The 13,637-nt window shown below is 38.1% G+C and overlaps 1 protein-coding gene across 1 annotated transcript in view; it reads left to right on the forward strand.

Moving 5' to 3' along the window:
* The window catches only part of RRP12 (ribosomal RNA processing 12 homolog), a 222,333-nt gene that overhangs the window by 53,309 nt on the left and 155,387 nt on the right, over positions 1-13,637 (forward strand). The window contains exons 10-11 of the mRNA XM_033941439.1: positions 5,850-5,941; positions 7,249-7,360. Of these exons, the coding sequence (XP_033797330.1) occupies positions 5,850-5,941; positions 7,249-7,360 (204 nt within the window). The remainder of the gene's footprint in view (positions 1-5,849; positions 5,942-7,248; positions 7,361-13,637) is intronic.

Genomic DNA, 13,637 nt, shown 5'->3' on the forward strand with positions numbered 1-13,637 from the left:
CTAAATACTGTAATGAATAAAGAATATGATGTTTCTTCTTCTTTTCTTCTTTTAAGGATTCTTTTTTATGACACACATAAAGGGGGGGTAAGAAAAATTAATTTATACATAGTATGTTATAATATATTATACAAAATGTAACGTATGAATAAAAGGTAATAAAAGGGTGGGGGGAGGGAAATGGGACAAAATTTGTTTAGATTATATTGTATTAGATATAAAAAAGTTATTGAATATTTATCAATTGTATTCTAATATGTTATATACTTTTTATAAAAATTTGAAAATTAAAATATTATATTAAAGTAATGAAAGGGAGGGGGGAGGGTGAGGGGGAAAATCAAATTTAGATATATAATGTATTAGATATAAAAGTGATAATATGCATTTATCAATTGTATTTTATTATTATGTACACTTTATGTAAAATTAGAAAATAAAAAATAATGGAAAAACAAAAAAAAACAAAAAAAGGACATTCTCATTCTCAAATTGGAAATATATTAAAACAATTTTTAAAATATTATAAGTCACTGTATTCTTCTGAGTCTTATTTAGATAAAGAGAAAGATGGGTTGGATTTTTTGAGTTTAGTTAAAGGACCTAAGGTTCCTGATCATATAAAAGGAAGTTTAGATAAACCTATATCATTAAAAGAGTTACAAATGGCATTGAAATCCCTTAGAGTTGGGACCGCTCCAGGTGGAGATGGATTTACAGTGGAGTTTTATAAAGAATTTCAAATTTCCCTTTTACCATATTTATTAAAACTATATCAGGACCAACTGAATAAAGGTTGTATATCAGGCACTATGGCAGAATCTTTAACTATTGTTTTGCCAAAGCCAAATAAAGATCCAACATTGGTGTCAAATTACAGGCCTATATCTTTAATAAATGTAGATGGTAAAATATTAGCTAAGATTTTAGCATTAAGATTGGCTAAAGCTCTTCCGCATATAATAGGAATAAATCAAACTGGATTTGTTGCTCAAAGACACTCTTCAAATAATACTAGACTGGCATTTCAGATGTATTATTTAACAAGACAAATTAATGATCCGGCTTTTTCAGTATCACTAGATGCTGAGAAGGCTTTTGATCGTGTAGAATGGAATTGCATGTATCAAGCTATGGAATGGTTTGGTATTGGATCTGGATTTATACAAATGATTCAAGCACTGTATAGCTCCCCAACTGCTCGTTTATACATAAATAATAATTTTTCAGATGCTTTTAAATTGCAGAGGGGAGTTAGACAGGGTTGTCCATTATCTCCTTTGCTCTTTGATATAGTTCTTGAACCCTTGTTGTTAGCTATTCAACAGGCAAAGGACATAGAGGGTATTCCATGTGCTGGAGTGGAATATAAAGTATCCGCTTATGCAGATGATATATTGCTTCATTTGAGGAATCCGGAAACAACAATTCCATGTCTACTGGAGATAATGGATACATTTGGAAAATTCTCAGGATACAAAATAAATTGGAATAAATCAGAAATTTTACCTTTAAATGTGCATTGTACAAAAGGTATACTTGATTCTTTCCCTTTTATTTGGAAAGAGGATGGTATAAAATACTTAGGTATTTGGTTGAATAAAACACTCGAAGAGACAATGAGAATAAACGAAAAATTTTTATTACAAAAAGTAACAGAGTTATGTGAGCAATGGAATCCTTTACATTTGTCATGGTGGGGAAGAGTTCAAACTGTTAAAATGATGATTTTGCCTGTAGTTTGCTATCAATTGGGAATGATACCAGTGTTTTTTCAGGGGTCTTTTTATAAAAAATTAAATAGTATTCTGGTTAAATTTATTTGGCTGGGTAAAATTGCAAGAGTGGCTCTAGTGTCTTTGCAAAGACCAATTGAGGAGGGTGGGGTAAATTTTCCCAATTTTTATAGGTATCATCAGGCCTATATCATGCGCCAAGGTATGTATTGGGTCCTCCCAGAGCTTTTGGAACAATTACCAGAGTGGTTAAGGGTGGAGAGATCACTTATTTTTCCACTTAGGCTTGATCTTCTGCTTGGTATAAAAGTGCCTAGAATACGTAAAGACAATAAAGTATTAATGGATACTTGGAAAACATTACGATTTGTAGATAAATTAACTAGTGATTCTATTTTAAAATCGAAACAGCAGACTATTTGGGTAAACTCCAAGATACAAATAGGCGGGTTTAAGGTTGTCTGGAAGGATTGGATTAAAGCAGGTATAAGATCCTTAACGGAAGTAATTGATAATGGTAAGCTGCTTGATTTTTCACAATTGCAACATAAATATGGTCTGAATAAAAAACAAAGTTATAAGTGGTTGCAATTGAAGCAGGCTATTCAGGTGGGGTTCCCTGAATGGAAATCTTTAAATGATCATTACAGCTTAGAATTCTTATGTTTCCAGGCAGATTTTCTGGGACACCAGGCCGCAAAGTGGTATAAAATGATATCTAATTATTTGAATAAGAAACCAAAAAATGGATTAAGAGATATTTGGAGCATTGAGATTAAGCATCAAATTAATGCATCTCAATGGCCACGTATTTGGTCTTGGAGAATTAAAGGTACGATGTCGGCATCTATTAGGCAAACATGGTTCTTTTTGTTGCATAGAGCATTCTGGACCCCTACTAGATTACAAAAATTAGATTGCTCTAAGTCTAATAGATGCTGGCATTGTAAAATTGAAATTGGAACTCTAGACCATCTTTTATTTTATTGTCCATGTATTCAGGCATTTTGGATATCAATATGGGATCAAGTTAATATATTGATGGAAAATCATGTAGCATTATCCTACGACACAGTGATTTTTGGAATGTGTATGAGGGCCAAAAGTCAGATATCTGCAGCAAACAACAAATTATTGATGATTCTTACTGGAGTGGGAATTCAACAAATAACGACTAATTGGAAAGACTGTTCTAGATTGAATTGTAGTTTTTGGTGGAACTCAGTTTGTCATTTATATAAGATGGAAAGATTTCTTGCAGTACAGAGGGGATATTTTAAAAGGTTTAAGGAGGTGTGGAGGCCATTAATTGAATATTGTAATGATTAAGGGTTATTCTTTTTCCTTAGGGGATAATTTGTAAAAATGGGGGGGAGGGAGAGTCTAAATATGTATATGTTTGGATAAAATATTTTGTTGATAGGGGAGGGGATGGGAGGTGGGTGGAGGGAATTAAAACATGTGTAATAATATTGCTTAAGAATGTCAAGTGAGTGATGTGAATTACTTGTAATAATATTGTACACTTGTTGAAAGAAATAAAAAGGAATAAAGATGGAAAAAAAAAAAAAAAAAGAAATCATAATTAGAGTAAAACTATCAAAACACCCTTTGCCAGTACACTTTTGTAAAGAGAGATGCTTTCACTGTATTTTAAAGTGAAGGTAATTTGATTCTTTTCTCGCATCCAGGGAGAGAGATTGTTCATAGATATGGTCCCTTAAAAAATAGATGGGTGTAAGAGGGTTCTTTAACAAAAAAAACTACATTTGTAATATTATGAGGTTTGTATTTTTAGGCTAGAAGACCTCAAGTGTTCACAGCTATCTGGGTTTGGAAATCTACCTATCCAGACAGCCAATCGTGAACTATCACTGGTCTAAATTGCCTTTATTTTCTTTTAAACGAAACTAAACCTTAAGTTTGTATACTGCATTATCTCCATAAAGATACAGCTTGGCACGGTTTATAGGTAATTCATTAAATGAGGGAAGGACATAATAAGAAATTAGAGGTTATGAAGAGGATAGCTAGCTTTACATTTTAAATAGATAGCTTTACATAGGTAGTAGGTGAAATTTGATAAAACAAGATTAATAAATACAATAAGAGTGTTTAAAACAAAATAAAGGCATTTAAGACTAGTGATAGTTCATGAGGAAAGACTAAAATGGTTAGGGCTCTTCAGCTTGGGAAAGAGACAGCTCAGGGGAGATATGATTGAAGTCTACAAAATCCTGAGTGGAGTAGAACGGATAGAAGTGGATCGATTTTTCATTCCGTCAAAAATTACAAAGACTAGGGGACACTTAATGAAGTTACAGGGAAATACTTTTAAAACCAATAGGAGGAAATTTTTTTTTTCACTCAGAGAATAGTTAAGCTCTGGAGCACGTTGCCAGAGGATGTGGTAAGAGCAGATAGTGTAGCTTGTTTAAAAAAAGGTTTGGACAAGTTCCTGGAGGAAAAGTCCATAGTCTGTTATTGAGAAAGACACGGGGGAAGTCACTGCTTGCCCTGTATCGATAGCAAGGAATATTACTACACCCTGGGTTTTGGCCAGGTACTAGTGACCTTGATTGGCCATGTACCTGTACAGGACATGTTTTTCAAGGGTGACGATGCAGAGGAACTGAAAGAAATCTAGGTAAACCTGGAAGATGTACTGAGCTAAACTGAAAAGTTAAAAGAGTAATAAATCACTTGGACTGGATAGTACAAACCCCAGGGTACCGAAAGAACTCAAACATAGCTGCTAATTTGCTGTTAGCAATGTGTAACCTGACACTAAAATCATCCATAGAATATGAAGATTAGAGGGTGGCCAATGGAACCCTGATTTTTAAAAAGGGTCCCAGGGGGTGATCCATGAAATTACAGAACAGTAAGCCTGACTTCAATGACCTAAACCAAACAAAGCAATTTAAGTATAGAAGACTCATGAAAACCGCAGAAAAAATAAAATGAGCAGAAAAAATAAAAATCAAGGCAGCTTCATGTAATGGCCTCAACATGGAAACTCCCACACATGCTTCTTCTAGTGTACTTGTAAAAATTGTTAACTGTGAGTTTTTGCCTCTGTGGCAAGTTTTTGTTTTTATTCTCTTTTAGTTGTCTTTATCAGTGCTTATATTGCCTGTTATTTTCTTCATTCAGATCCTTTTTCTATTCTTTGAAGGATGTTCTTTGGGTTTAATAGCTACTTTCACTTCCCCTTTTGACTATGTTTGCTGCTGTTTGCTCTTCCTTCTACTTTAATATATGGAATACATCTGGTCTGGGCTTCTATAATGGTATTTCAAAACAATGTCCATGCCTGATTTAAAGTCTTAATCTTTTGTAGACGATTCCTTTAGCTTCTTTAACTATTTTCTTCATTTTATCATAATCAGCCTTTTGAAAATTAAATGCTGCTAAAGTAGATTTCCTTTGTGACTTCACTCTAGATATGATCTCAAATTTGACCATATTATGATTACTGCTTCCCAGCAAACCCAAGACCCATTACCTCTCTTACTACACTCTGCATTCCACTAAGGATTAGATCTAAAATGCCTCTGCCTCTTGTCTGTTCCTGGCCCACTTGCTCCAAGAAGCAGTCATTTATTATATGTCTAGGAATTTTACCTCCCTAGTGCTTCCTGTTGTAACATTTATCCAGTCAATACTGGGGCAATTGAAATCACCCATAATTATATATTTGCCCAATTTGCCAGCTTTCCAGTTTCAGTGGCTAAATTAACAGTGACAGTGTGGTGAAAGGATATGGAAATTGCTTGTTTAATATTTTGAATGGTGGCACTTTACACTCTGCTTTCAAAAATCTTTTTATATATTGGTAGCATTTATGTTTGAATATTAGATATTTAAGTGTGTTTTTAATGTTGCTATCCTGGTTGGGGATTGGATTGACTCTCCTACACATTCCCAGTAGGGCTCTGGAAAGCTCTAAGCTTTGATTACAATTCTTTGACCTTGGGCTTTGTCTGGGTAAATGCTCACTTATGAGGACTGGTGTCCTGCTGTCCTCACCAAACTGTTCGTTAGTGACATTTTTTTCTTTCTCTGGATTGCCACTGCTTTACAGTCCATTTTGGTATTTTTTTTTCCCAGGCCCTTTACGATTATCTCCCAAATGAGAATGATTTGCAGCCATTATTAGCTTGGCTTACTGTCATGGAGAATGCACATATCAACTTGGCCAGGTAATGAGAGAAATGATTCCTGCATTTAGTATTGTCTTTTTTGTTTGCTCTGTTTACATTATGATTCTACCTGAATCTCCTATCTGTAAGGCTAACTTGAATGTTTTTCGGATTTGTCCTCCCTCCACCCACCCCAAATTAGGCATCAACTAATGCATGCTGTAGCCTTTACAACTGCATACAGACATTTGGATATCTCATATTCCAAGTTTTAGATGCCAGCTATATAGTTTTATTTTTACTATTTCAGCCCTTTTGGTTTTGTTGTATTCAACAACCTCTTCCTTGTGTATTTCAGAATTTTCTAGTTGCTCTTCAGGATATTCTAAATAGTTACTATTGGTGGTCCAATTTTTCACTGTTTTGATGTGGACAGAGGTTTTTGCTGAAATAACAATATACATATTATAGAGAGAGGAAAATTTATATATATATATATATTTTTTTTTTTTTTTTAATTCAATTTTATCATACAATTGTTACAGAACAGGAAAGAATAGATTTACAATCCAAAAAGAAATTAAAAGGCAATACTACAACATCATGTAGTTCTATCTAGCCCACATTAATTGGAGGAATTACCTCAAATTCCAAATATATTTAAGGAAAAAAATTAAAGCTCAAGAATTTATATATTTTAGTTAATTTTTTTATCTTTGTAATGTAGTCTGGGCACTCAGCCTACTGCTCCTCTGTAAGCTCTTTGCTGAACATGAATAGAAAAAATGAAATAGCATATAAATCCCTCTGATTATTTGATGATGGAACTGCTGGGAATAATTTTTTATTTTTATTTATTTTAAACATTTCAGATTTGCTAACATCCAATAATCTGAGCGAGTTACAATGTAAAACATACATAATTAAAATAGACAAACTAAACATGCACAATTCTAAAACACATTACCTATCAAATAACTTTTCAAATCGTAAATAAAATTATAATGAGTACTTATCAAATATTCAAATAAAACTTCTCTTAAATAACATACTCCTCCCCCTTTTACTAAACCGTGATAGCGGTTATTAGCATAGGGAGCCTCGCTGAATGCTCTGCGCTGCTCCCGATGCTCAAAGAGTTCCTATGAGCATCGGGAGCAGTGCGGCTCCCTGCGCTAATAACCACTATTGCGGTTTAGTAAAAAGGGGAGGATAGTTTTAATCAATTTCCCAAGTAGATGGTGTATGATTTGTGATGCAAGTTACCTTCTGTGACTCTGTAGTCCTCTCTGTTCTGCTCTTGTAGAGAGAGAGAATTCAAAGTAGGTGTAGTGTTCTAATGTGTTGCTTTTCCTTCTGATTATAAGTTTGCAGATTGATCTGTGCTTTGGTCACCTCCCTCGCTTGTTTTCCACTGCCATGAACTGCCTCCTTTCAGTCCACTCGCAGGTTGTCTCCACAGCTGCACAGATGCTGAAGGTAATGTGAACATCGCGGTCCATTCTCTTCCAAATCTGCTTCTGATGCTGAGGGTGATGAGCAGTGTTCCCTCTAAGCGGGCGGGTGTTGTGAGCAAACTTTTTTCACTGTGAGCTAAAAATATCGGGCGCCAGCAAGTTATGAGCCAAATAAATATGTTGCTTTCTACCACAGAACTTCCTTACGTTTGTATGGAATCTATCCCCTTTCAACTTTAGAGAGTGCCCTCTCGTTCTCCCTGCCTTAGCTACTAAGTCTATTCCCTTCAGTACCTTGAATGTTTCTATCATGTCCCCTCTCAATCTCCTCTGCTCAAGGGAGAAGAGGCCCAGTTTCTCTAATCTTTCGCTGTACGGCAACTCCTCCAGCCCCTTAACCATTTTAGTTGCTCTTCTCTGGATCCTTTCGAGTAGTACCGTGTCCTTCTTAAAGTACCAGTGCTGGACGCAGTATTCCAGGTGAGGGCGTACCATGGCCCGGTACAGCAGCATGATAACCTTCTCTGTCTCTTCAGTCCAGCATCTGCCCCTTCCATTCACTGTCTGTCTTTCCCTGCCATCTCTCCTCCTGCCCCCCCCCACCCCCCAATTTGGTCTAGCATCCATCATCTTCCTTCTGTTCCCCTCATGGTCTGGCATCTCTATCCTTCCCTCCCCCCTGTGGTTTTTAGCATATCTCTCTTCTCATTTCCTCCACTCAGATCTGATCATTCTCTGCTCTCTCTTCCCTTTTCTTCTCTGGTCTTCCTTCTCTATTTTCTGCCTCCATCTAAATTAAATTCTTTCTTACTATTTAGTCCCGTTTCCCTCTTTTCACTGTGTCTACACACAGCTTGTCACCCCTTTCCCTCACCCCTCCATTATCTTACTATTTTCTTCCCCCTTTATTTATCTCCTCCTTCCATCCAGTATGTGTTCTTTCCCCACTTCCATTCAGCATCTGCTCTCCCTTCTCAACTGACATCCATCTGCCTTCTGCTCTCTCTCCCTTCTTCTCACTTCCATCATCTGTCCCCTTCTCTCTCTCTCTCATCTCCTCCATTCCATCATCTGCCCCTTCTCTCTCTCTCTCTCTCTCCCCCCCCCCAACTTCCATCATCTGCCCCCCTTCCCCTCACCTTTGTGGGTCACTTTCTTTCCCCTGAGGGTGGCTCATGTCACAGGGGAAGCTTTGGCCGAGCAGAACCGCTTGATTGACAGTGGAACTTACTTGATTGATGTCGATGCTGGGGCTCGTTGCCGTTTGAAGGAAAAAAAAAAGGTGGAAAAAAGGAACCTGTAAAGGCGAGAGGAAGGGAAACCTCCAGGACAGCTGCTTTTTGCCCTCCTTCAGCGGCCCAAGAGTTCAGACCAGCAGCGGCAGCTCTGTATGCTTTTAACTTCGGCACAGAGCTGCCCCTAATCAATAGTTTAGCGCGGTTTCATGAGGCAGCCTCGGGGCCTTTGCTTCGATGATGCGATGTGGGCCGGCCTAGCAAAGGCCCCGAGGCTGCCTTATGAAACCGCGCTAAACTATTGATTAGGGGCAGCTCTGTGCCGAAGTTAAAAGCATACACAGCTGCCGCTGCTGGTCTGGAGGTGCGGAGACAAGGCAGGAGGCAAACGCGGTGGAAGGCAGGAGTCCCGGCACAGCGACTGCAACAGGAAGTTGCAAGTCAGCTGACGCCGGCCTTTCGTTGCGGCGGGGACCGAATCCTTCGTGGACCGGCAAGATTTTGTTTGCGGACCGGCGGTTGAAGAACTGTGCTCTACACTGTGTGCGCTGCGACGAGAAACTTGTGCGCTGCGAGGTAATATTTTGTGCGCGTGCGCACGTCAACGCAGCTTAGCGGGAACACTGGTGATGAGCACCACAGCCAGACCCTGCTTTTACTTGTTGCAGAGATATTCAAGAACTGTTCTTTGCTTGTTTGAATGCTTTGAACTTCTGGTGTTTAGTTGAAATTTATTCTACACTACTTTAAGACTAAAATAATTTTCAACATCCAGTCAAAATATATGAACAAAAAAAAAGGCCAGAATTTTGGTTACATGAATTTGATTTGGCTCCTGTATACAAATATGAAAATATTTTATACCAAATCTTCCTCTGTTCTTTGTGCTCAGTTACATCAGAGAAATATGGTATATGATTTGTATGTAAAAGATGGAAAGGAGAAAAACAATTTGTTTAAAAACTTGTGTCACTCAAAACTCATGGCAAGAACACAGAAAAATCTCTTATGTTTTATGAACCTATCTAAACATTAAATTTAAATTACATAAAACAACAAAACAAATGCTTGTCTTCATATATATATAAATATATTCCAACACAGCACTTTAAATGTGAGTGCTGCAGAAAAAATAGAGTTCTTGGAGGGCCGCAGAGGAGGTGGTTGGTGTCTTGTTGAAGAGATGACAATTTTGCATGAGGTAAAACTGTTAAAGGAAAGTTTTATAAACTATAAAGAGTTTGACCTCGTGCAGGGTTGTCATTTCTTTGGTGAGACATTGACTATTTTTTTCTGCGGCCCTCCAAGTACCTACAAATCCAAAATGTGGCCTCGCAAAGGGTTTGAGTTTGAGACCACTGGTATAGATAGAGGGTTACTATACAGGTCCTGGACCTGATGGGCCACCGCGTGAGCGGACTGCTGGGCATGATGGACCTCTGGTCTGACCCAGCAGAAGCACGGCTTATGTTCTTATGTTTCACCAGTCCTTGGTGTCTTCAGATAATGTGACAATATTAGTTGCTCATTCTGTATTCTTATCCATGAATAAGAAGAGATCATTCCAATCACACTAATCTCCACAAAATGCAACCATGATGATAAAAGGGTTGGAACTCCTCTCGTATGAGGAAAGACTAAGAAGGTTAAGGCTCTTCAGCTTGGAAAAGAGATGGCTGAGGGGAGATATGATTGAAGTCTACAAAATCCTGACTGGAATAGAACGGGTACAAGTGGATCAATTTTTCACTCTGTCTAATATTACAAAGACTAGGGGGCACTCGATAAAGTTACAAGGAAATAATTTTAAAACCAATAGGAGGAAATACTTTTTCACTCAGAGAATAGTTAAGGTCTGGAACGCGTTGCCAGAGGATGTGGTAAGAACGGATAGCGTAGCTGGTTTAAAGAAAGGTCTGGACAATTTCCTGGAGGAAAAGTCTGTAGTCTGTTATTGAGAAAGACATGAGGGAAACCACTGCTTGCCCTGTATCAGTAGCATGGAATATTGCTACGCCTTGAGTTTTGGTCAGGTACTAGTGACCTGGATTGGCCACCGTGAGAATGGGCTACTGGGCTTGATGGACCATTGGTCTGACCCAGTAAGGCTATTCTTATGATCTTATGTTCCTATTCATCTATTAAGAAACAAGAGAAACATAGTCCATATGTTTTTTTCTATCTGGTCTGCCTAACCATGTCATCTGCTATCCCTACCTCTCTCTTAGAGATCCAAAGTACTTGCTAATATTGTCACATTTTTTTTCCTTTTTCTCTCTTATATATAAATTATGTAGGAGTAGGGGACAAATTCACTACACGGTGTGGTAGAAGAGAGATGTATGATACTATTTTAGGGCAGCACTCTAGAATTATTTAAATTTCTTATAAGCAATGCTTCAAGTTTCTACTAAACTGAACACACAAAACTGATAGAATAAAGATTTTATGATATGAATAAAACTAAAATGTCACATAATAACAGCAACATATCAGTTCTTCTAAAATGCTAGAAAGACTATCAAAGATAGAATGGATCTAACACAGCTTTCACTATACACACAAAATAAATAGGTGGTGGTTCTCTGTAGCCTTCTTGGGATGCAGGGATGATTGGCGTACTCAATGATATTCCACCACTGATCTGTGTTGACAGCTCGTGAGAGAGGAAAAAGGTAGAAAGTGGTCCTTTTGTAGTTGATTTCCATTTTTTTTTTATTTCATTCTGTTACTAATAATGATCCAAATAGCTCAATAAGATTGTGACAGATAATTGGCTAGGCCACTGTGTTATTACTTCAGTGATTACAGGAATGTCATTATTTCTGGAGGTATTCTTGGAATTCAGACTCCTTAAACTGGGGGACAACTTGACCTACATACAGTCTTGTCACATTTGCTCCACTATTTTTGTATCGCTTGTAATACCACTTCAGCACCTGTGGCTGTTTCACAGGTTTCTTTCTATGGAGCGAGCATTAGCAAGGAAGCACGGTAAAGTCGATACAAAGTTCTTGCTCGACCCCTTTAAGCAGAAGTCTCCATTTCCTTGTAGCCTTAGCAGTGCATTCAGATTTTAGAGCACAGATGCACACTCTGTCAGGTCCTGTGAAGCACTGCTTAAATGTAAGAGGAATTTTCACCCCTACAGTCATACACCGTTGTGATCTGGCAAGGTCAGTCTGGTCAGTCTGGGCCACTTCGGCCACTCATCCCTATGTTCCAGTCATCTTTGGTGCACTCTGGTCTCCATCTCAGGCTTACCGAGGGTTAGATCTTATAAATTCAGCTATTTCCCTCCCTGTACGAGTATGTCCTGTTAGCTGTGCACTCGTTCCTCTTACTCATTAGAATGCTAGTGCCAAATTTAATGATGGGAGATAGGTTTTAGACATGTACTTTTGTACTTGGTAATTTTCACATATTTTGATCTGTTGAAGCTGTTAAGTAGTCCTGGAGGCCTACAATAGTAGCTGTGTGTGTGTGAAATCTTTTCAGGCCAATTCCTCCTTTGGACAGAGTGGAACTATTCTCCTGCGTTTATATTGGTGACACATTGGGCTTTTTGTAAATTTCAAACTCCAAGGTCAAAGAGACTCGGTGGTGCCAAGCCTTTTTATCCCTCTGTCCTCACACTTCAGATGATTTCTTAGAGGAAGAGGAGCTGGCCATTTGGAGGCCCTAAAACATAACCACAGTGACAATATTCATCGGCGTTCCCATCAGCACGGATAACCAAGGGCAGTCATTACCATGTTATTCTTTAACGAAAGAGGGAAGAATCATAGAATAAATGGGCACAGCCACTGACCCTCAAACCTTGCATTGAAGAATGCTGGTGTAGAAGAACTGAGGTTGAGATAGACATTAAAAAATGACATGGGATTGATTCCCACGGTTATCTGTGGGGACAGGAACAATGATTAATTTTGTCACAGGGTCATAACAGACCCTCTTCAGAGGGTAATAAATTAAACCATATGGCATCTGATCAGAAAATAACTTTCTCACCTTCTATGTTGGTTCCTGAAGGCACTCAAGATCTAGGAGCCAGCAGGGGAAGAGCCCTCTAATGGTGACCCCATTTTGGAGGGAGTCTAGAAACCAGCCTGGGCCTTCTCTCTTAAAATACTACGAAGCATGTAGTATTTTAAGAGAGAAAGTGGAAAGTGGCAAAGTGGAAGAAACCTGAGCTTGAACTCTACAGTATAGGGATTCTTGGCAGGCTATGTCTGCTCCCTCCAGTGAACTTTTTGTCTTCCACTTTTATATATATATATATTTATTTATTGCACATTGTTTGCACTTGACTTGCACTTTAAAGCACACAGGAGCACCCAGATGATGGTGAGTGGTAATCTCTGCTCAATGTTTGCTGGCTTTGCTATTCTAAGCACTAGAGCTGCTCTTTAAGTTGCTTTTTAAAGCTTTCAAACTCACGCTGAGGGTGCTCCTTATCTTAAAAATTTAGATTTGAGGTTTATATGTTTTTGGTGGAGTCTAGGGAGTTAACTTTCCTGCAATGCCTTAGGGCAAGCCCAACTTATATTTTGGTGTCATAAGGATATTTTGTCTTGAGGTTTTGCTATAGTGCTCCTTCCATTGGCCAGAGGAGTGATTTCTATGGTAGTTAGTGAGTTTTGCAGTGACTGCAGTGATGCCCAGAGCTGTTCTCTCAGTGGAAGGGGGTGGGGACAGCACCGAAGGACTCTCAGGATTGATGCATCAGATCAGGTCCTCTTGAATAAGCCTTCTGTTCTTTCAAATGGTCTGTGCAGACATTGGTTTGTAAGGGGGGGAGGGGTACATCATGTAGGCTTTGTTTCAGTGGATCCAGTAGATTCTGAGAGTGCTGATGTACAGACTGCGTACATCTAGTAGCACTATAGGAATGATTAGTAGTAGTAGTATGTCAGAAGATAATAATAAATAATAATAACAGTTTATTTATATACCGCAAAACCATGAAGTTCTATGGGGTTTACACAATTTAAAATACATTTGAAATACAATAAAAGCAGAAGGAAATTAGAGAGTAAGAACCAATGGCTAAAAACCCTAAAA

Source organism: Geotrypetes seraphini, chromosome 4 (assembly GCF_902459505.1).
Source record: "Geotrypetes seraphini chromosome 4, aGeoSer1.1, whole genome shotgun sequence".
Lineage (NCBI taxonomy): Eukaryota > Metazoa > Chordata > Amphibia > Gymnophiona > Dermophiidae > Geotrypetes > Geotrypetes seraphini.